At 43.1% G+C, this 23,944-nt stretch overlaps 1 protein-coding gene across 1 annotated transcript; it reads right to left on the reverse strand.

Annotated features, from left to right (window-relative positions):
• Positions 1–1,661: 1,661 nt before the first annotated feature.
• Positions 1,662–22,464, reverse strand: nyap2b (neuronal tyrosine-phosphorylated phosphoinositide-3-kinase adaptor 2b). The gene is made up of 9 exons (XM_061839574.1): positions 21,332–22,464; positions 13,290–13,600; positions 7,106–8,188; positions 4,330–4,446; positions 3,987–4,251; positions 3,649–3,929; positions 3,160–3,537; positions 2,176–2,279; positions 1,662–1,975 (listed from the first exon to the last, which is right to left on the reverse strand). Exons 1-9 carry the CDS (start codon positions 21,508–21,510, stop codon positions 1,700–1,702), a joined length of 2,994 nt encoding a protein of 997 aa, XP_061695558.1. The 5' UTR covers positions 21,511–22,464; the 3' UTR covers positions 1,662–1,699.
• Positions 22,465–23,944: the final 1,480 nt, after the last annotated feature.

Consider the following 23,944-nt stretch of genomic DNA (forward strand, 5'->3'; position numbering starts at 1 on the left):
ATGGGCAGTGCAGTTTTCTTTTGAAAACCTTACAGATTCTGAGGCCTTTGCGCAACCCCTGTCCTTATATTCACTTTTTTTTTTTTGTTGCCTTTGCCATGAAATAGGTCCTTGTTGATCTCTGTAAAGGTTTCCAGCCAATCGCAATGCATCCAGGGACAACCAATCAGTTAGTGTGCGTGTCACACACAGCCAATCCCGGATGAATCTTTTACTTCCCTGCCAAATAAAATGCACGTGGCACAGCTTACACCTTGTCACTTTTTCAAAAATATATACTGTATATAAGCATTATCTTGAAAGGTATTTCTTGAGCAAGTGCATATGGCTATTATAATCTGCTGTAAAATCAAAACGTTCTAAAAGCTCAGGTGTTGATTGTACAGGCTGGTTGTTGGCATCAAGTATTTACACTGTGTTCTGGTATTTGCAGTGTGCGTGGCAAAGTAAAGGCGCCGGCATTAAATAAACCAACTCTTATCACCAACCTTATTTCTAATAACCAGCCCATCCAAAGTGCAATCACACAGTTTCTCGCTTCAAACAGGCTTTGGCTGGTTTTGGAAGTTACAGTATACTGTTAATAATGTATATTCTAATTTGCTACCTCTCTGATACACCCGTATTGGTGTTGTAAAATACTACTGAAATAATCACTCTTTCTCTGCCCACCTACGGCACTCTGCCTACAGTTTTTCCCCTTTGAAAGGATTTGATGACTTCGTACTGTAATATACAAAATGAAGTGCCCAAAGATTCCTGCTTCCATTCCAGCTGTGACTGTTGTGCATTGTAGAACAAACTTCACCAGGCAAGGATAGAAATCCAAAGTATGTCCATTAGGGATGGGCGTTTTACATTTCCTTGATTGACAGCAGGAAATGTTAGTTATTCTTTTCATGGGTTGGGAGAACCTCTTGAATTGTTCTGAACTTGTATTTGCTGACAGTGCTGAATTGAGGGGGGAAAAATGCCGTCTGTGTGGATGTATTTGAACTTGCCATAGTTGCCATGTTGTCCCTCTTTTGACAGCAAACCAATGGAGACTGAATCAACAGCGCCCGGTGCACTCCATTTTGCCTTAAATGCTTCAAAACACAGTTAATCAACAATCCGTTCCACACTTAACAATCGATTAAACCCATCCCTAATGTCGACACAACTCCTTAACTTACAATACAATAGTGAAAATGTCAAATAGAAGCAGACAAAACTGAACTAGACCATTCATTTCCGTCTTTTTAAGCACACAAAAAAAAAGTGTTGGGCATAAGAAAGTTATGCTACCACAGGACAAGTATTCATAGATTATTTTAACTTAAAATAACCAATATAAAAAAAATAAAAATAACAAATGTTAGATGGCATCTACAGCTACTATACATAATTTATGATGCTCTTTAATCCCCATTTGATTTAGAAAATATGTATTCATCAAATATCTACTCTACTTGTTATATTACAAGAATCCAGCCACATGAAATAGAAAAATATCAAATATCACCACCGATGATAAGAAAACATGACAACCTGAACAAGCAGAAATATTGCTATGTGAACACCATTGTCCTTTGACATCAACGAGCATCATCCCTCCGGTGCTCTATCTAATTGGTTGTCTTGAAGTCCCCAATGGGAGAGGAAGGGGATCATTCCGGGTTGTGTGGCAGATGTGAGTTGTGTTTTTTTTTTTATCAAGTCAAATGGCAGTGTCCCAGAATACAGTTGTCTGTGTTGGATACGGAGGAGGACGAATCTTTTTGGTCCCACTGGTCTTCCCGCAAGCCGGCAGGACCGAGGCGCTCTCTTGCTTGCACTGACTGCGCTCAAGGTGCTTGTCCTCACTTCTGTCCGGAGGAGGTCTCTCCTGATACCTCTGCAGGTGAGGATGTTGTCTCGAGCGGATTTCTTTACAGAGGGTTCGCTTCCTTTCGATCTGCTCCAGCATGGTGGTGTCTCCGCATATCCATGGCATCTGGGGCATCTGAGGGGCAGCAACATTGTATCAACTTCACTGAGTTAAGTCTTGACAATCTTTCCAGTGTGATTACCACCTCCAAGTATGAAAGCACAAGGTTGGTGTGTGTGTTTGTGAATTTAGTAGAAATATGCAAAAGTCATACGACTGATATCGATGAAATTTTATGGACCACTTTTGAAATTGGATGTGCTTACCTGGCTCTGTTGAGCCTCTGCCGCTCTCCTTTGTGGCGTCCCAATTGGAGAAGGATTAGCAGACATCGAAGGTGAGCGGGCATATTTTGGTGCCGCTTTCATATCTACAAAGACAAGGAGATTTTGTTATTTTAAGAAAGTTTTTCCAGGATGAATTTCTTGAAAAACCTAATGGAAATACAGTATTGTAGCAGTCAGAGTAAGGGGTATTGTAGGACTCCATTTTTGTTAAGTACCCCAGTGTACAGTCAGAGATAATCTGGAGTCTATACCAGTTGACTATGGGGAATGGTCGCCAATGAAGAGCGGTGCATGGAGGGACAAACAACCATTCATAGGGACATTCACACTTATTGAAAAAATGTTATTCAAATAATCAAACATGCATGATTTTGGATTGTTGTAAGAAGCTGGACTACCTGGATAAACCCCGTGCAAGCGCGGGGAGAACATGTAAACCCAACACACTGTGAGGAACACATGCCAACCACGGTATAGTTTGGATTAGTTTTCACTGCTGCTGTTTACTTTTCTGACCATTCCATTTCTGATGAAGCATACTTGAGCTTATCTAGCTTCTGCGTTTTGTTGGTGGTACACCAACAGCACCCAAAGTTTGATCACATAATGATGAGTAGAATCACACCATAAATTCAACCACCCTCACCGGGTGTTACTACAGTGGTACAACAACTCCATACACTCTGAGGTTTTAGGCACTTGGGTATTGGAATGCTGAAGAAAATCCTGATATTGTCCCATCCTTTGTAGTTATCTTTGACCTCTCCTTCTTGGGACAATGGAAACCAAAAAATTATGTAGCTGTGCCAAACCTAACCAAACTGTACAGCCAGTATGATCCCAAGCTGTAGAAGTGTTGAGAACAAAACTAGTATTTTTATGGGTAGGACTCCCGTAACACCACCCCGAGAGGTACAGTACACACATCTTGAGACAGTATTGTTTTTAGTAATGGATCCTCACCATTTCCGGTGCCCACAGTCATTGGAGGGCTACCAGTTGATCTGCTCTTGTGAATAGGCGTAGTGGTGGATGAATGCTGGCCCGACACTGTGCTGCCGTTCCTCTCTTGTGCTTTCGATGGGTCCGTGATGTAATTTGCTCTGTTCTCTCGCCGTGGCGTTCCGTCAGCTCTATATCCCCTTTCTTTGCTGTCATACCTGTAGTCCTTCGAAGTAGGGCTCTTAGTGATTTTGCTGTCATACTGGTGATGATCTGAGCCAGTCGGACTTCGGTCCTTGCTGTCTCGTCTTACCTCGAGGCCAGTTCGGCTCAGATCTTTACTGTCCTGCCTGGGTAGAAGTGGTGGCGGTAGGTCTCCTCCATTGTGAATGTTCCTGTCTCTGCCGTCAGAGACCCTGTCCTTAATGTTGCTGCTTCTTGATGTTTCTTGTCTGGGAAGGATCTCAGGTGGCTGGTCTATTCTGCCCTCATGTCTGTGCTCAATTTCACTCCTGGCCTTCTCTTTGCTGTCTTGTCTGGGTAATAAATCAGGACGATAGTCTTTGCTATCGTGCCTGTATTCTGAACCAGTTCTAAATCTGTCTTTGCTTTCCTGTCGGGGTAGGAGCTCGGGTGGCTTGTCTCTGATTTCGTGCTTTGAATCCACTTCGTTCCTAACTCGCTCCCTGCTATCCTGTCGAGGTAAGAGCTCTGGTGGCTGATCCAGCAGTCTCTCTCTGCTTTCGTGTCTACAGTCTACACCATTCCTTGCACTGTCTTTGCTGTCTTGTCTAGGTAACAACTCTGGGGCTTGATCAAGGAGTCTCTCTCTGTCTTTGCTCTCCTGCTTAAGCAAAGACTCCATTCCATGTCCCCCACCCCTATCCTTGCTGTCTCGTCTCAGCATTAGGTCTCCATTGCTAATTCCTCTATCTTTTGAGTCTCTTCTTATCAGTGGGATTGGTTCCACAGAACTGCCACACCGGTCTTTAGAATCCCATCTAACTGGAATGGGCTCCACACTGCTGTAGCCTTGTTCTCTGCTTTCCCTGCGAACAGATGGTGCATCCATGCTGCTTCGTTCTTTGCTGTTGCGCCTGTGCGACAGTGATTCTACATTGTTGGATCGATCCCTTTCTTTGTCTCTATCTTTTTCTCTGTCTCTGTCTTTGTCTCTGTCTCTGTCTCTGCGATGAGAGGACTCTTTGCTGTGGCGCTCCTTGGAGTCTCGCTTGGAGTCCTTGCTGTGACTGTGGCGTTCCTTGCCTTCACGCTTGGACTCACTGTGGGACTTACTTTTCAACTCAGCTGTAAATAAAAAGAGATGTTACACACATTTAGAGATTAATTTAATTAAGTGATTTCAGTCTCCAAATATTTTTTTTTACATGCTAATTATTGAATGGCCCACTAGGTTACTCAATTTTTCTCTACAAATTCATGGCATGCAAAACCCAGCATAATTTATAACTTTTCAAACATAATAATGCAAGGTTTGGAATCACACTATCAAGTTAGTAATTTAGTTTTCAGAGGTGTTTTGTTGGACTGAAAATATTGTAATATGGTGATAATCTCTTATAGAATGTCAACAGGACAGTCTGGTTCAGATTGCTGTATTACAATAAATTGTTCTCTAGGTGGCAGTAATGACATACAAAGTACCAAAAAGAAGTTCCTGTAATTATGAATTTTGGTTTGCAAACCTACATTATTATTAGGTAGCTATTTTGTGTTTAGCAGTATAAGTGGCACATCTGCAATACGTACATTTTAACACCAGACTCTGCCGTTCGCTGAAACGCGTTTCTCTTGATGTGCTCAGTTCATTCCTCGACAGTGCTGTGTTTCCACACATTGCATTGGTGTGTGTGTGTGTGTGGTGTGTGTGTGTGTGCATGTGTGTAGAAACACAATAAAGACATTATAGAGGGCTTCGGCACATCACAAGGCGTGGTTCTCTATGGCTCCTAAATGAGTTCTTATGTAATAGTACGAAGCATACGCATGGGTCACATATGCAATCTGGATCTACATGTGTGTGGTGATTAACCAGTTGGTAAGTGGGTCATACTAGTTGTTGATGCTTGGGAGGGAGAGAAAAATGAAGCTTCCATGTTTATTATTTTGCTTGTGCATACATTGAAATGGATGCCAACAGTATTCCCTCCCCCTCCCAACACACACACAAACATGTGCGACTAATACGATCAATTAATTCCCTGTTCTGCTAAATGAACATATGGATATACTGTAAACAACAGCAGCTGTGCTCACAGTAATGCATTTTTGAAAGGCAATGTTTTCCATCCCCTCATTTGGAAATATTAAAATTGTTGATAAAACTGCACATGTGCATTGTTTTTTGACATATGGTAAATTCAAGTTCTATTAATGTTTACATTAAAACGCACTAAATTGCCTGCAGACTGTAAAACCTGCAGCAGCAATCTTATTGGCCAGAACTCCAAATAGACCAAACATTGATTGGACAGACAAGAAAGTCTGTAATGTTCCGATGAGGTGTTAGATTGGAGTTGAGTAGTATGCTCTGTGCACATCAGCAGCGTGTTGCGCTATCAGGCATCAGCGTGTCCTGAGCTGTGATTGGCTGCGCGACAGAGGGAGGGAAGCTGCAAAGAAGAGAGGCATTTTTCTTCCTTCCACTGTTGCTATGTTGTAATTGGTCAGAGTGAAGAGTCAGGATAGTTATGTGGGCTGTTTGTAATTATTATGTTCTATATGTCTTCAATTAGAAATACGTGGAACCTCTCAGATTGAGCTAATATCTACTGGCAATTTCTTCTACACATATAGGCTACTCCAATTTCAGGTGCTCTTGGGGGTAAAAAAATATAATGCGGTGCAACAGCCCAATGTCACTAGGCGGATAGAGAGACCTTCTGCCTGCTTTCCACTGTAATCCCTTCAGTTTTAATAACACTATTTGTAAAAGATTTGGCGCACTGCAGCACCTCGATTAAAACAAATGGAAGGTTGCATAGGAAACCACAAACACATGCCACAGCCCTATGAGAGAAGCACAATAAAGCTGCCTAATTTAGCTTTTGCTGAGTTTTCAATGCAAAATCTCGGCGAATTGGACTTAAAACGTGCTTGATTTTAGGCCATATCACATTATATAGAATGCTGTTTCTTTGCATTAATGCATTGATTTCGGTGGGTCCTTGATTCCCGCCTTACAATAATTTATAAACCGCACACATTCACTTGTGCAGTGGCCTAAGAATCCATGTTTATAGCAACATGGAAGGGGTGAGAGAGCGAGTATGAGCTGGTGGGTGAAAGTGTCAGGGGTGATCTCTGACTGAAGAGTAACAACTAAAAAGTTTTGTAGGACAGTCGCGACATATACCATGCTGTGTAGTTTGGAGATGGTAGCAGTGACCAGATAATGGGAGAGATAGCTAAAGATGGCACAGGTGAAGATCCAGAGTTTCTCTTTGAGAGTGACTATAGTTGAGAAAACTGGGACTGAGGTCATAAGATGGAAAGCACAGACTGAAAGTTTTGGAAACAAAGATAGGGAGACCAGTTGAGACAGTTTGGACATGATCAGAAGCGAGAAAGTGGCTATACCAGGAGAAGGTGGAAATGAAAGTGCCAGGTAGGAGGCAAAGAGAAAGACCAAAGAGGAGATTTATGGATGCATTGAGGAAAGACTTTGATAGGTAGCTTGAATAAGATTAGAGAGAAGAGGAGAATTTAGCGTGCTAATCATTGAAAAGGGTTAAGCCGAAAGGGAAGGACGTTATACATCCTGTGTATGTGTTCTATAAGTATTTTTCAAACAAATATTTACTCTAATCTCGACTTAATTAGTGCCAAAGTGCCTACTGGCCGCAATGCAAAAAAACGAAGATCCGTTGTTTTTCGGAATTGCTAGCTCTCACCATCTTCCATGAGGCTGGATGATACCCAATGCAGTTTTAGGAAAATGTGTGACATGACTCACTCTCTCCGGGCTCTTTGGATTTTCTCCCGCTGGTGTTTTTCTTCAGCATGTTCCTTCCAGTGGTAAACAGGTTAGTCAGTTCGTCTAGTGGGCTTGTGGGCGTCCGGGAACGCCCAGTCGACACATTCTGCATGGAGCCATGGAGTCGCCCCACACCATCTTGGGGCGGAGACCCCTTGCCGTGAGGAGTGGCCGAGGCGCTCCTCGGCAGACCTCCTGGAAATGGCACTGGAGCGTCAAAAGGCGGCGTTCGCATGAGGCTCAATGGGGTGAGGCAGCGGCCCATGCTGACTGGCGATGGGCAAGCTGAGTGACTGCGCTGATAGGAAGATGAGGTTGAAGATTTGTAGAGAGTACACGGCAGGGGAGGTGCGGAGGAGCGCCCAGAGACGGTGAGGGTCGGGGTGGCCGTGAGCTCTCTACGGATGTGCGCAGAGGAGGGCACCTCGGCAGAGGAGGGTGGTGATTTGGTGTAGGGTTGGTTCTCCAGCATTGGCAATTTGGTGACATCAAGTGGGGTGAGAGGAGACTCATCTGAGTTGGGCGAGCATTGGGCCGGTGCTGGGGGGAACACCAGTAGTGGAGGCCTGTGGGTCAGCAAATTGGGAAACGGTGCTGGAATGTCACAGAAAGGAATGTTTCTCGGGGTCGAGCATCGACTGAGAGGTTCGGGGTCATACGGTGCAGGAGTAGGACATGCCGAGCGACATCCCACCGGGTCCGTACGGTACTCCATATCATCCAGCATGGGGTACTTCATCTCCTCATACACGGACTCCCCTGGCTCCTCATCCTCGCTTTTGGAGAGTTCTCGTGCACCGACATCAATCCCGCCCATCTCGATGTAGACAGGCTCATCCTCACAGTCGTCGGTGGGGCTCTCGTCACTCTGCGGCGGCGAGGCGTGATGCTCGCAGGGGGAGCAGGTGCGGTGGAGCCCTTTGGGAGGACACACTCCGCCGCCTCCGTGGGTTTTAATGTATGATTCGTCAAAAGAAACGCTCAGTTGTGTGTTTGGGTTCCTCTTGGGTTTGGGCGGTGGCACCCTCCGGCAGTCCTCAGTACATCCTTGAGCTGCAGGAGAGAAAGAAGGAGAAACACAATCAGGCCCTCATTTACGATTTGCATGCATACTATTTATTGTAGATGTAGACAGACGAATGTCATGACTCGTGTATGTCAAGGGACCCCAGTAGATGAACACTACAGTGGTCCCTTGACTTATAAGTGCACCGACTTACCAAGTTTCTGTATTACGAGGTGCTCTTTGCTTGGTTGATTATTATAATTCTTTTACTTTGTTTTGCAAGCTAAAATTTGAAATATGAGTGAATATTTGATATTCCACTGCCAGATGGCAGCAGAGAACGCAACAGTGTCCAACCAGCAGCCCACGTCTCACTCACAATTTCAGGTATGAGGAAATGGTGGTTGGGAGGTCAGTCAAGGTAACATTTGGAAGGTCTTTATATACAATGAAAGGAGTAAGACCTCAAATGAACTTGTTTTTTAACTTTTGTAAGAAATAACATTTAAGTCATATGTGTAAGCGATTTTTAAGGAAGGAAGTTTATTTGACTGACTACTTCCATTATTTTATGCGCTTTTCTTTTTCAATCAGTGACAGGTGCTTGTGGCCAAAGATTATCTTTTTGAATGAATCATTGATCAAATTTCAAGCATTAATGCAATGCAACATGTTGTGTCGTTCACTGGGTCAAATGTAGGTCAATGTGCATGGCTAAGAGCCGTATCTTGAGTCAGACGTGAGGGAATGGTTCAGGCATATGCACGTTTCTAGGCCAGATATACAGCAGTGGATCAGTATGCAAGTGTCTTATCTGGGTCACACACAAACACACGCTGTGGAGCGTTTTTCTGATTGTGGTGACGTAGCATTGCAGCGTGAATCTCTTCTGATGTGGTGCAGTGAGCTTATATGATGTTTTTACCTCGCCCAGTTACTGCAGCGGAGTACGTCATCTCGGAATGTTTCACGTTGCTCTACTGAACCGTCATCATGCAGTATTGTAGTTGGTAAATGTGTATTTGTGGGTCACATACTGAGATGTTTTGATCAGGGTGCCCCTTCCGTTGACAGGCCCGCTGGTGGTGAGTGTTGCTGAGATCATGGCTGAATATGTTCAAGCTGCAGGTTTTATGCTGTTAATAATTCAAACAGCAGATGGCCCAGACACACGAATATACTTCCCATAACTGTATGACTCACCAGCATCATCGCACGCACACACTTAAACACACAAGCACAACTGTACACACGCACTAACGTGTGATTGAACTTGTCAATTGGATTTGGCTCCGGCTCATCTGCGACCCTTAGGAAAATGAGGGGTATAGAAAATGAATGCATGTATGGATGTTGATTTTTCTGTATTGGCAATAAAGTCATAATCAGTTAGTTTGGAAATGTGTAAATGTATAGAAATGAGTGCTTATTAACTACAACTACAGGCTGCAATATATTTCCTATCCTAAGGTTTTTTTTCTTTGAAGTAACCTCGCTAGAATTTAAACTGAAAGAAGTAAACATTGCATCATCTCTTTCTGGACTTTTTGGTTGATTGTCGCGTCCACATTTCAGTGGAAAACAAGTAAAGCAAAGCAAATTTATTTGGTATAGCGTAAAGGTAACTCAATGCGCTTCACATGACTAATAGCATTCAAATACATAAACACAATTTTTTGAAAAAGTACAATTAAAGAAACTTTTAGTGCAAGGAAGTACTTTCTACAACTAGTTTGAGTTTGGCATCACATCCTTGCGAGCAATTCTGAAGATGATGGGTATGTTTAATGAGCAGGATGTCTCATAGATCTGCAGATAATGACTGAAAGCCCGGGCTTGACATTCACACCCAAATGCACGTGAATTTCATCAGTACCTAGTAACACTGCTACGTACTCCCACAAGGCACAACTTGAGTTTAATACAGTACATGGACTCTCACTTATTGCCAAGAAAAGAATATGATTTGAAACATATGGACCGTTTCTATTTTAAGCGACGCATCATTACAGACTGTACAGTAGTGACAGGAACCAATTGCATATGAGTTAGGCTATCCCACGGGACCTTTCTCCGACAAGTCTGAAGTCCTCTTGCCCGAAGATTGCTGTGAAAGGTTCCAGCATGCCCACCGGTCAGATAATAGATGTGTGTGGATGATGATAATGATGATAAAATCTAATAAGACTAGAGGTTTCTTGTATCCTGATTGCCTCATCCTTATCTTTTGAGCCATATATTTTACATTTAAAAAATCTAGCCGTACACCACAAACATAAAGTAAACAGGAAGTATTTTCTGTGAAATGATAAATTCACCTCAATTTACTCAGAAATTTATTAGGTAAGAAATATTTATCGGCGGCATGGTAGCTCAGCTGGTAAAGCGTTGGCCTCACATTTCTGAGGTCTCGGGTTCAATCCCGGACCCGCCTGTGTGGAGTTTGCATGTTCTCCCCTTGCTTGCGTGGATTTTCTTCAGGCACTCCGGTTTCCTCCCACATCCCGAAAACATGCAACATTAACTGGACACTCTAAATTGCCCCTAGGTGTGATTGTGAGTGCAGCTGTTTGTCTCCATGTGCCCTGCGATTGGCTGGCAACCAGTTCAGGGTGTACTATGCCTCCTGCCTGTTGACAGCTTGGATAGGCTCCAGCACTCCCCGCGACCCTTGTGAGGATAAGCGGCAAAGAATATGGAGTAGATGAAATATTTATCTCATTAATGGTAACACGTAGATACACATTAATTCTACCTTCCAAATGGAAGAAAACTGAAATATTCAGCGTTTCCGTGTATGCAGCTGGCATAAATAGATGAACCGATACATGTGGAATAAAGTAATTTTTGCACCAATTAAATGAAAGTTGATAATTTGCTGTGAATCACCTGATGATTTCATATCCCACAGTTGTCAGGAATCCCTCTTTTAGAGGACTTTGAAGATTATATGAATTCAGTGGAATATTTATGTGAGTTTATGAATGCAATTTCATGGGGTACGCATGTGTGTGTGTATATGTTCCTTGATCAGCAGCAGCATTCTTTGCATGGTGGCTCCATTTCAGCACTCCTCGTGACATCTCTTTCCTGTCCCTTCTTCTCTCCCTCGATTGCTTCCCCCCCTCTTGCCCCTCCCTTCCCCTGTCGTGTTTACCCTCAACCGTGTACCCCCCCACCCCCATCCTGGGGGAAATTAAATCTAGGTCATTCGGTACTCCTGAATGAATTCTACTCGACCAAGCTCCTCCCCTTCCCGCTACAGTGCACGCAACCCTCCCCCTTAGCCAGGAACACCCCCACAGCTGCGCCACCATTGGCTGCACGGTCTCAGACTCCGGTATCTCTGCAGCCTTATTGGAGTGAGCTGCACAAGGATGCTGTGATTGGCTGGGCAACAGGGGGTTTTGTTTCTGTGGGATGGTTGCCGTGGTGCCCAAGGAAGATCTGTGCGCACACACGAACATCCCCACCAATCTCAGCCAGGCTGGGCGAGTCCCTTCGCATCAGATTGGCAGTCGAACATCCAAACTGAAATGGACTCTAATTTCAGTTTGCTCTGGGTCGCAACAATATCATAGTGGATCGCTCAAAGCAAAATGCTCATTGGGGGGAAACATTTCATTTCAATTCATCGAAGTCCAGCCTTCTCCATCAGAGCCATTAGAACACAGAGGGTATAATAATGAAGTCCTTGTTTTGATCCGTGGCCAAACGACCATACTGTGTTTATTTTGCCCAAGCAGACTGACGTTGCTGCAGGGTGCTGCGACTAGATCTCAGTTTAACCATCGCTACATTTCATCTTGGCAGTTTGAAAGTACGGGGGGGATAAAAAGGGTTTGTGCTTTAATTGGCTATTTTCCTCAAACGATGTAACAGTTTTTAAACAAGGTCACAGAAATGTCAAGGCCCTTTTACCCACTTGACAGACGAGTGTGCACCCAAAAAAAAAAAAAAAAAACAAAAAAACTTGTGCTGCATGAGTTCTCACAATCTGGTGGTCTGAAGTTTGCCAGTGAAGCTGAAGAGTAAAACTTTACTGTAAACAATCAGAGTTCTTAATTGATTATTTTAATATTTGGCCCTCTGATTTGGCTAAATTATGTAACCAAAATAATCTATAGTGGACCCTTATACTCACAGGAGATTGGGACCGGAAACAACCGCAAATAGCAAACGTGAATAATTGTTGACCATTACAATTGTGTGCAAAAAAAAATAAAAACACAGATAAGGTGAGAAAGTCGTTCTTCCAGGAGGGGCTCAGAGTTGAGCTGCTGTTCCTCCACATTGAGAGGAGCCAAATGAGGTGGCTCAGGCATCTCGTTAGGATGCCTCCCCAGTAAGGTGTTCTGAACAGATCCCAGGACATGATGGAGAGCTCTCCTGATTAGTCTAGGAATAATTTTGGGATCCCCCCCAGAAGAGTCTGACAAATTGGCTGGGGATTTGAAAGTATGCTCAGGCTACTGCCCCCAATGATGCAACCAAGAATAAGTGGAAGTAGTAGATGGATTTCTTTTTTTTTTTAACCCCAAAAATTAGATTCATTCAATCCATTTGGCCTCATTAGCTTCAAGATTTAATTAACCCACAATATATTATGCACGACCAGCACATTTCTTATAACGAACAATTTGGTGACTAATCAATGATTATGCCCATCTCCGGTATTTTGTCATAGAGTACATCTGTTTTTAGTCTCATCAGACAGCGGAGGTCTACGGAATGATATGTTCATTCTGTTGCGAGCTGAATTCAAAATAGTAACACTCGTAATCTTGTTAATCGTGCAGCCCCTGCACAGTTCAGAGTTTTTGGGTTCAGATGGGTCCTTCATGTTTGGAGTTTGCATGAACACTGGACCTACTATGCAACCATCTTGGGTGGCTGGTCATGTTGGTGTACTTGGACCAATAAATGGGCTTTTTTTTTTAGGTGGCAATTAAGGTATAAAATTTGAGAACCACTGTTTTGCAGGTATTGATTGGGGCAGCTGTTCATCCAATGTTACGTGACTGTGGTTTATTCGGACTGGCTGGCTAGATGTCATGTCATCGTCGGAGGACCGGGGTTTAAGACAGCACCTCAGAGAGGAGCTAAATATAGAGCCGCGCTTTGGCGCAACGTGCCACCAACACTCACCGTCACATCTGTCTCCGCGGCAGGCCGACACGGGACTGTGGTCCACCGCCTCAGACGACATGCTCAGCTTGGTGGCCGGGTCCCTCCTGGGCTTGGGCGGGGGCTGCTTCCTGGAGGTAGGACTCCCCACCTCTTCGTCTCCGCCCCCGCTGTTGCCACCCACGGAGTGAAGGGACTGTGAGCGCACAGAGAAACTCTGCCCACACGCGAGAGCGTGCGGATGGGGCATGGGCGTGCGCTCCTGGGGGTCTGGCATGGTGATGGAGCCCATACGTAAGTGCTTGCCTTCTGTTGCTATGTCCTCCCCTGTCCTGCACAAGAGGGAAAAAGGAGACACTGTTTCAAGTACCACTACATACTGTACATGCAAATCCCATACAATTTTAACATAGAATGGTCCTTTGAGGTATGAGTTGTGTTATGGCATTCAAATAGGGCACAAATAATTGTTTTTTCAGCAAATATGTGGAAAAAAATGAATAAAAATGTGAATAGGTGAATCTGTGAATCGCTCACTGCCCTGTATGACATTACATCATGTAAGGGATATGACATTGGGATCAAATCCATGCATCCTTGTCCATGATCCAGGCTTTTCCTGTCAGGGTAGCGCAACCATAAAACATCCCCGACATATACAAATCGTTCTATCTCTTTCTCTCACTCTCTCTCTCACACACACACTTGTCTTTCGATGCATGTCACATGAGTGTTACATCAGTGTTAACAGCTGTGCCGCTGCCCCGTGAAAACCACTTCTCTTTCAGGGCGAGGCATCGATTAGAGTTTAATTTCCGGATAGGATCGACGCCGCTCACATAATCGCACTCATAACGACGCTATAGAATCACAGCGTGTACACAATCAATCCTTATAAATGCACGATTGGCCTGAATGGAGTGTTAATGATGCCTGAGTGGAGTGCGTTAATGGGTGTGTGCATCACGGACGAAAACGGAGCACAGCATCCATAATGTGTTTAAATGTTTTTTTCTTTTGTCCTGTATTTGGTTTTCCATAGTTTTTCTTAATAATAATGAGTAAATACAAAGCAAAAAAGGAAAAAATTATATTAGGCAGCTCAGTTACACATAAACAAACGTCATAATAAGAAGATTCATTCACATGTTTTTGGCTATGTGTGTAGTGTGTAAGACCCCTGGGTGTGTGACTTTGCTGACTCTGACACCCCCTCGGCCAGCTGCTGCACAGAAGGTGCGTGGTGGGGTCTGGCCCAAGCCGTAATCTGCCTGGCAACGCGGTACCCATAGAAACAAGATACAGAAGCCGGAGACAACACATATGCACCTGTCTGGCCCGTGCACTGTTTTATGAGGCAGATCGTGCGTCATCCTGTCAACACACGGTGTTTATGTTTTTTTTCAATGAACTGCAATGTGGTGGTTACTTGTGACAACTGCACGTTAATTTCAGCGCATGCAAGGACTAAAGTTTAAATATCTCAGATGTAAGGCAAAATGTACTTCTTATCAGTTAAGAAATTTGTTTTTACCAGGCAGTTTTTCTGTACGAGTATTTCACTAGCTTCAAGCATTTTTAATAAAAATATTAACCCATTCATGGGCAGCATGGCAATTTTTTGTCTTATTGAGGTAAAAGTCCAACAGGCCACAATCAAGGAAATAACACTTTTTTTTTTGTTTATGGTTAAGTTATATGATAACTTTACTAATTTATAATCTCATCTCAAAGATGGGAGACAGTCCGCGAGAGGGTATTTTGGGTTTTCGTAGTAGATCGTCCCAAAAACCAGAATCAGAAACAGATTAAAACACTTAAATATTTTGATAGACTGAAGGATATAATGGGTGAAAATCATGATGTCCCAAAAATGGGACGCTGCCCACGAATGGGTTAAGTAACTTACTGGTTATAAATAAGTTTAACGAGAACGATGATTGCACTGGCAAATGGTCGATTTAATTAAGAACTTCGCTTTTACAGTAATAAAGTAATTCTTTGTACAGCTCTACTTTTTAAACTATAAATACATTCGCCTAAAGATAGTGAGGTGTGTTTTTTGTAGCTCGCTATGTTGTTTTAAGAATCTTAGAGAGTCAAAACTGTTCCAAATGTTCCATTGGCAGATCATTTTGCTTCAGTACAGTAAAATAGCACTTAGTTTCTTAGTTATCTATTGACGTTTTGCAGGAAAGATACCAGTAAAAATAAAAAATACCTGCATCTGTTTTTTTTCCTGGGTGCCTCTGTGGATCCAAATATATGGTGGTTATATTTATAGGTTTCTTGTGTAGTGATTGACTTTGATGACAGAGCAAAGGTGCAATACATAAAATTGCACGTGTACAATACTGTACTCTATGCACATTGGTTTATGTGCATGACTGTGCGAATAAAATAGAATATTTTAAATCCACATAGGAAGTAGTGACGGACAACAAGGCCGGCCTCACTCGCAGCGTACGTGTTGATCTGATTGGCCGTTGGCTGTTCCAGCTGTCACCAGGCAGAAACGCATCTCCTGCAATGGTGCTCACATTTAATCACTAATATTTTTCTCCCTCTTCACCCCCCTCTCCGCCTCCCTCCTCCTTACTCTTGGAAGCGTTTTTGCTCCCACACGCTTCCTATCTTTTCTTCACACGCTGATAATGCATCTATTATTTTGCTCACACGCGTGCACTCAAAAGCGGCCATATTTATACGCGTGAATGTGAGCGCTCTCATTCATTCTCAGTCAGTTACTATAAAAAAAAAAAAATGGGGGATTTGTGGGGGTGGAGACGTGGGGGTCATCTAATCGACCTACATATAAGCCTCATAAAAAAAAATCCAGTTATTTATTTATTTTTTTTAGGCTTGTCCTCCAGTGACTGACTATGAATATTTCAGCATTGGGCAACAGTTGAAAGACAGTGCAAGGGTAACAGGACGGTAGACGCCTTTGTCCTCGAGCATCGCCTAGTCCTGGAACAGTCACCAAATTACCATCCGGTCCTTTCGGTTGCATGAGTAATACTGTACGTACAGTTGAAATGTGACTGTACAAAATCTGGATATGCAGTCTTTCCACGTTGTCAACTGTGGAAGCACATTATCAGTCATATGACCTCTTCACAAGATATTGTTTCTCACTATTGAAAAAAAATCACCATTGGTTTAGCAAAATTGTGTTCTCGTTAGAAATTAAGATGCACAAAAAGTCAAGCAAAGTATGATTTTGAGCAATGCCAATGAGTGTACAGGGAACGTAGCTGTTTGTGGTCTTTCCGTGGAAGCTTTTGTCTGTCTTTTGCTGAAAAGCTCACCACTCCACAATTTTTGTACTCTTGCTGTAATGCTCTAAAAAGCCATAAAATGCTGCCAAATCAGTAGATAATATCCATTCATTTTCTTAGCCACTTATCCTCACAAGGGTCGCGGGAGTGCTGGAGCCTATCCCTGCTGTCAACGAGGAAGAGGCAGGGGACACCTTGAACTGGTTGCCAGCCAATCGCAGGGCACATAGAGACAAACAGTCGCCCTAACAATCAAACCCAGGGGCAATTTAGATTGTCCAATTAATTTAGCATGTTTTTGGGATGTGGGAGGAAACCGGAGTGCCCGGAGAATAACCCACTCAGGCACGGGGAGAACATGCAAACTCCACACAGGCGGGTCCACAGTTGAACCCGGGACCTAGGAACTGTGATGCCAACGGTTTATGAGCTGATGCAATGTGCCGCCCAGTAGATAATAGGAAAGCTGAAATTTGTGTCAAGGGAGTATGTGTAAGTTATGCATCTTGACTGTTGTAAGATTTTTCTAGATCATGGAGAAGCCAATTTTAATGGGTTCTTCCCATTAATTATTGAGTGTCTGCCTTATATATTATTATTATTATTATTATTTTGCTCTGGTGAGTACCTATTGAAAAGCAAAAGCAAATCTGCTACGTGGTTACAGTTCATTTTCCAAGAAGATTTTGGAAGGATAGTGTTTTAGGAACATAGGGGCATATTTACTGTCAAAACTATTAAAAGGAAGTTTGCATTAAAAAAAAAATCAACACTTTTCATATTTGTCAAAACTTTACAATACATGAGAAAAATTATCTCTGAAAATAAGAATCAGGCCTGTCTGGCCCTATTCTGTACCTTTAATTAGCAAGAAATGTGAGACAGAAGGTGTGACTGACAATGTGTCAATCTTTCTTGTGGACTTGCAGGCACACACCCGCATGCTTGTGGTCACATGTTACCTTGGGCTTCAGGAGCTTTGCTTGAACTATGGTGGAATGTCCATCTTGGGGTGAAAAAATGCCCACAGGTCACTTCCTACCTACTAGGCATAAGACGAGCCAACAGAAGCAGGGCAAAGGGACCTCAAGTAACTCAGCGATTTGAGAGTTGATGCGGAATTGCCAACACTTCTGCTCGACAGACCTCTCTTTGATTTTTAATCGATTGTACATTCTGAAAATTAAACTTCAAAAAGATAACGTTACTTATATCAACACTTCTTTACAGACCTTACAAATTATAAATCACATACTATCATCGCATCAGCCATGGCTTAGGTTGATTTATTTACGGTCAATATGAGCTTGGTACTGGTAGTGCTGCTATTTTGCCAGAGCTGGATATGCACTCTCTATGACTTTTTTATCACAACCACAGACTTTCATAATCCAATGCCAATGTCAGTGTTTGAGAATCGGGCTTGGGCACGTTAATGAGAGGGGCGGGGGAGGGATTACTGAAGTGGGGCTACATTTAAATCTTGCTCGCAGTTTGAACTGTAAAGTGTAAATTATATCAATGATTTTTTTTTTTTTTTGCGGGGTGGCATATTAGTAACTATTTTTATTTTATTTTTTTGCCCTTCAAAACAGGACAGAGTCCTGACCCCAATGAATATGGAAAAATATTGTATGTGCAAACTTATGGTGGAACATGGCTGAGCTTTTAATTATACACAATTAAGTAGGTTAATCCTGAATACGCTATAGTTAATACTAAAGCGGTTGCTTTTAATGGGTGGTTAAAAGTAGTTTTGAGAATACATGAATATATACATTATATATTTTTTCGCCATATGGTTACTGACTGACGTACAGCAGTTCACTCTCCTGCCTTCCGTGCAGGAAGTGTGGGTTCTGTACCAATTCAGTGACATTTTAAAGTATGTGGAAATGGTTGTCATTCACTTTGCCCCCCTTGTGATTTTCTGGTGAACAGTCCCGGTTGTTGTCTGCCTTTTTGTCCAAAGTCAGTTGGGAGAGGGTACAACTCACCAGTGACCCTGAATAGGATAAGCGATTAGGAAAAATGAATGGATGTTTAATTGACTTATATGTTCAATAGATGTTATGATTGTTGATTTGGTTTTGATTAGATTGTTATTTTCATGCTTTGTCAGGTTTTCCTGAGAACTCTTCATATCTTCCCATTCATCTTTATTCTCATCGCCCCTGTATCTTGTGTCAACCATTCAGCTCTTCCCACTTACTTGTCTTGTCCAAGTGTGCATCGTTGTCTCTTTAATTTGTTTGTATTTAATATGGGGCAGCAACTAATGGTAATTTTCATAATCAATTAATCTGTCGATGGCTTTTTTAATGAATCAATGAATCTTATTAAAAAAATCATTACTCATCCCTTTATTAAAAACTGCATTTCAAATTTAATGAAAATGCACAAAAAATTGGTTAGGATTCAGTTGCTGTTTTGTTCCATAACATGTCAGAAAATGGGCAAAAAAACAGGATATTTTTTTTCCAATGTAAAACAAGATGTTTGCAAATAACTTATTTGGAAGAAACGCATAAATAATCTGTTTTATTACTATAATAAATATAGTGATTATATACATTTGAAAAAGTTCTTTAAAAGATAAATCAATGAACATTAGTAATTAATTTACTTTGATCATTGAAATGCCAAAGAATCAATGATTGCACTTGTTATTTAGTTCTCTGGGTTCGTTCATTCTGTCGGATCATCGTTGCTGTGGTCACTTTTTTTTTTCTGTTGTGGTGCGTTTATCCCGTGTTTCTTTGTACCTTGTTTTTTAAGACTTTGTTTCATACATAGACTCTTTTTTGCATGCCTTGTTTGCCTTCTGGTGTTTTTAAAGTAAATTCGTCAAGCCAGGCCTCATGTTACTACTACTGTATTTTAATGCAGGCCACACCATGGTCCTTGCAGAGTTCAATATTTTTTTTTCGGTGGTACTCGGTGTAAAATGTTTGAAACCCACTGCTCGATATGATTGCTTTATCATGATTGTTGTGTATTGTGGTGGCATGTTAGTGTCATTTTTACAAATAATCTGCGCGGTCCGTCCTGTTCCTCGATGACTCACTGTTCCCTATCCTACCGCACAACGAACATACCATATGCACGTGCAGCTCACGTTGCACGAGCGTGCATGTTTCAGGCTCCGTTTTCAGAGCAGTCGATGCGTACATGAAAGAGGTTGCAAAGACAATACAATTTGAGGTCCACAAATTATAACATTGTCCCAGCTGATTGCATTCCAAAACAGTGAATGTGTCAAGTGTCGGCCCACGCTTTATCTTCCTAAGTCTACAAGATCCCTCAAAAATGGAGCAGTGATGACCTCAATCCTAGTCCCAAATAAGTCTAAAAGTGAAAAACTAATTATCCTCCCAAGATCATGGGTGGGCGGGCGTAGTGTGCTCTTGCAATTCTCCAAATGTGGCAAACTGCCTGTGCCCAAAGGACCCTGCGGCCACTTGGCCCAATTCGTACAACTTCTTCTTGCTGTGAACTCGGCGACATTTCATCTCTTCAAGATGCAGGGCAAAGGCTAACACTCTTCATTCACGCGGTCACCCTAAAACACCACTGTACATATATACGGTATTGTATATACACTGCTGCCTTAAGATAAGTTTTCATTTGTTCCCTAACCACCCTCATATCTCAAACCATCATCATAAGTTTATAATAAAGCAAGCAACATGCATTAATTAGAGACTCTTAAATTGCCATTAAGTGTGATTGTGAGTGCGGACCGTTGTTTGTCTCTATGTGCACTGCGATTGGCTGGCAACCAGTCCAGGCTGTACCCCGCCTCATGCCTGAAGATAGCTGGAATAGCCTCCAGCACTCCCGTGACCCCTGTGAGGATAAGTGGCTCGGAAAATGGACGAATGGATAATTGATTGCGGCTTTTATTGTTGTGTGCAAATTGGCCACCAGGGGTCAATGTAATACAGCTATAAGACACAAGCAAAAAAGAGTTTCATAACTACTGGGAGACTGTAAACATAATTTCCGGCCTATAAGCCGAGACGTTTTTCACACGCTTTCAACCCTGCGGTTTATGCAGTGATGCGCCTAATTTGTCATTTTTTTCTAACGGCCGCAAGGGGGCACTCGAGCAGAAAAGGTAAGAGTGAGACCAGTGGAATCAATGTGCCGAGGAAGTGACTTTTAATGGTCCGGCCCTATTAGCGCTGCGCTGGCGTGTTACGACTGTGTCTCAGTGATTTTTACCAGTATGTTTTTTTTTTTAACCGGCCCTGTTTGCATGGCGCTGGCGTTAGCGCGGCGGCGCTAGCGTTGAACTCTGTATACCGTCATTCTTTGTAAATATCTCGTGTTTCAATGTCTGTTCAATGTGGCCACTTGCGGCTTTTACATGGCGGCGGCCTATGTATGTACCAAATAGTATTTCCTTTACAAATGTACTGGGTGAGGCTAATAACTAGGTGCGCTCTGTTGGCCGGGAATTACGGTTGTCATTTTTCACAGAGGAGAAAAAAATGTACGCTCGTGACTATAAAAATTGTTTGATTTTTCTGTCTACGTGTTGCTGGAATCTTTCTGTTTGACGTCACCACTAGATGGTATTCGTTCGCCCATCTTTGGCATTTCCTTATGCGTTAGCATAAAACTAGTCACAACTTTGCCTTAAATTCCAATAGTTGCTTGAAATACACATTTAATGGTCTTTGTTGTATATTTAGTAGAAAGTAAATTTAAACTAAGAGTATTATTAAACACCTTAGGACGACATTTTGTGTAGCACGGGTCAAATGAATGACCTACCTCCTTATGGCTTCCTCCTGTTTTCTCTTCTTGTCGTTTTTCTCCTGCAGGTATATCCTGTTCTTCTCATTCCTGGCGTGGTCCAGGTTCTGAGCCAGCAGACCGTTGTAGGCTTTCAGTCCATTCTCCTCAACGTACTGGAAGAAGCGGATCGTTTCCTCCTCTTTGGAGCTCATCATTCTTCAAATGATTCCACTGCAAGCACAAAATAAGGGAGTGATCAATGGCCCTAATCGGAGAACAAACATGGAGCTTTTTCAGGGATTCTTTTATCAACCTTTCATTATTCAAGGTCATCCTCAGTGAGAAGGAAACCAAAGATGGCTGAGCTATTTTTCTTCTTCTTCTCACAATTTCTTATGGTTGCTGCGGAAGATTTTGTGCTATTAGTGAGCTTTGCATCATGTCCGTTTCCTTGGAGGATTGCGACATCCTCCAAGATCACGTGACATGTAGATACGTGCAGTAGCCCCAAACACATGAACAACTACAGCAATATGCAAACAGTGATGGGATCGTCTGTATGGTCTGTTTAATGTTGAAATCTGCAGTATCTGTTTTGGTGCTTGCAGATTCTTTAGCTGAAATTGCCCACTTTGATTGTGCCGTGACTGTGATTGAAGCTAAAAAAAAAAAATAAGAAGATCTTTCATTTGTAAGAAAATGTTGTGCGTTCTGATGAGAAAATGTAATACTCCTGGGAGCAGCCGCACGGATGAATCTTTACCCGACTGCAGTGCGTGGCTTTTCACGCGTGCACGATCGTCTTATATTTGATGTGTAAAAATAGTCTGCACTGGAGTTGTACCTTTCCTGTAAAAAAGAACCCCCCCCAAAAAAAAAACAAAAACAAAACTGAGAGCATAATTGACATGCATTGCGCCATAATGTGGCTATGCATGACCAAAAAAAAAAAAAAAATGTCACCAACACCGGCGCCTTTCATTTGCTCCTTCTCAGCTTCTTTCTTTCTCAGTTGTTTGCAGCCACTTTGCACCCGAGATGAGGTATGCAGCGGCTAATGAGGACGTTGAGAGTTCAGCGTACGTGTGAACGGGAGTGCGTTCACCCCGACATGTGCGCACAATATGAATTTGGAGAGTCCGGTTGTGGAAGAGAAGAGAGCTCATGCTTTTGTTATGTAGGTCACTGTTTTCAGATGAGCCTAAGACTCGTGCTTGTTTACGTGTGAGAGAACCACTGAATGTGCACAGGGAGGGGGAAGGGGGGGGTCGGTGATAACTGTATGTTTGCCTCTGTGTGTGTCCTGGGTGGGGGGGGTGTACTTGGAGGGCAGCCAAATTGCAGGGCCGACCATTGTCTGACCATCCTCGGTATTTGTCTACCTTGTGTCTGTCTATGAATAAATCCCGTGTGGGTCTGAGGTCGTTGGGTTTATCTGCTGGCCGCTACATATTCACACTGTTTTTTTGGCACATATTTTAGAGTGACGGGGAAGCAGTCGGCATCTCCTAGTGCAAACCAGGTCACCGAAGCCCGAAAGATGCCGAGGTATCAGTCTTATCGCTGATGAGCAGGCGTATCGAGCTATTTAAGTGTCTCAAAATTGAATAGGACTCAGTTTCAAAGGACAGAAGTGCACCGGTTCAACGTGTGAAGGATGCAGCGCTGGGAAGGCACAGTTCAAACAGTGTTTGAGCTGAATTAAGCCTGTCTGCCTAATCCCCGTAAGCCTGCAGCAGCAGTCAGCGCAGGAGTCAGCTTGTTTATTGCACTGTTTTTATCAGCCAAAGCTTTCACATTGGATTGTCCTCCCATAACTCATCAATGTAAAATGCTCCTCTTATTCGCTCATCTCCATAAAACCCGTCAATTCTCAACCCATTTACCTCAGTAACCTACAGCTAATTGCCCCCCCACCCACTCTGCCCTGTTGCTGTCGTCTTTTTTTCCGCTTAGAGCTTGTCGTTCCTCTGCCTTTGCCCACGTTGCCCCAGTTGACATTGGCTGCAACAGTTGTTGCACAGATGTGCACTTTGGCCGAGATGTAAATGAAAGTGGCACACGGTTTCTGTTTCCAGGCAACCGCGTGACAGGAGAAGGGCAGCGTGGATATTCTGCAGGCACAATGTCAAAAAGATTGCAAGGCCAATCAGCGGCTGACGGGGGTGCGCGAAGATTTGCGTTCATGCGTGTGTGCACTCGGTGCCGTAGTGTGCACCTGATAGCCTGATGTTTTTGTTGTGTTGCATTTAATGGAAACAGGGAAATGGAAACTTTTATCTGCATTTTAATGCCATGTGTGTACTTACAGTCGCCCTGTGTCCCCGCTGGTTTGTTTACTTGTATATCTTCTGTCTTCACCTGATGCGTCCAGTTCACACTCTGACCTTTGCTGGAGCACAAGTGCACTATTCCCCTTAAATCCACAGAGACGTCCATCCATTGTACGGTCCGATTGGTCGGCTTGCTAGATGGAGACCCTGTGACCCGGGATGAGGCTGGGGCACAGGGCGAGCTGGGCCATTTGGGTTTAAGGCCCAACGCTCCCTCCCCTCGGGTGGGGGAAAAGGGGAGATCTGCCCCCTCCGGTCCCGGTAGTACCAAAATCCTACCCAGGTGCCAGCTTTACCACGCCGAACATCAGCACAT

This window comes from Syngnathoides biaculeatus, chromosome 13, assembly GCF_019802595.1.
Source record: "Syngnathoides biaculeatus isolate LvHL_M chromosome 13, ASM1980259v1, whole genome shotgun sequence".
NCBI lineage: Eukaryota > Metazoa > Chordata > Actinopteri > Syngnathiformes > Syngnathidae > Syngnathoides > Syngnathoides biaculeatus.

Excerpts from the sequence above, each read along its gene's own strand:
- nyap2b (XM_061839574.1), bottom strand. The coding sequence starts at position 21,510 with ATGATGAGCTCCAAAGAGGAGGAAACGATCCGCTTCTTCCAGTACGTT. Across the intron at positions 4,252-4,329 it reads CAGCAAAGAGTCCTCTCATC|AATCACTGTCGCACAGGCGC; the intron begins GCAGAGACAGAG and ends CCAACAATGTAG. Across the intron at positions 3,538-3,648 it reads CAGCAAAGAGAAGGCCAGGA|ACAGGAACATTCACAATGGA; the intron begins GTGAAATTGAGC and ends CTGACGGCAGAG.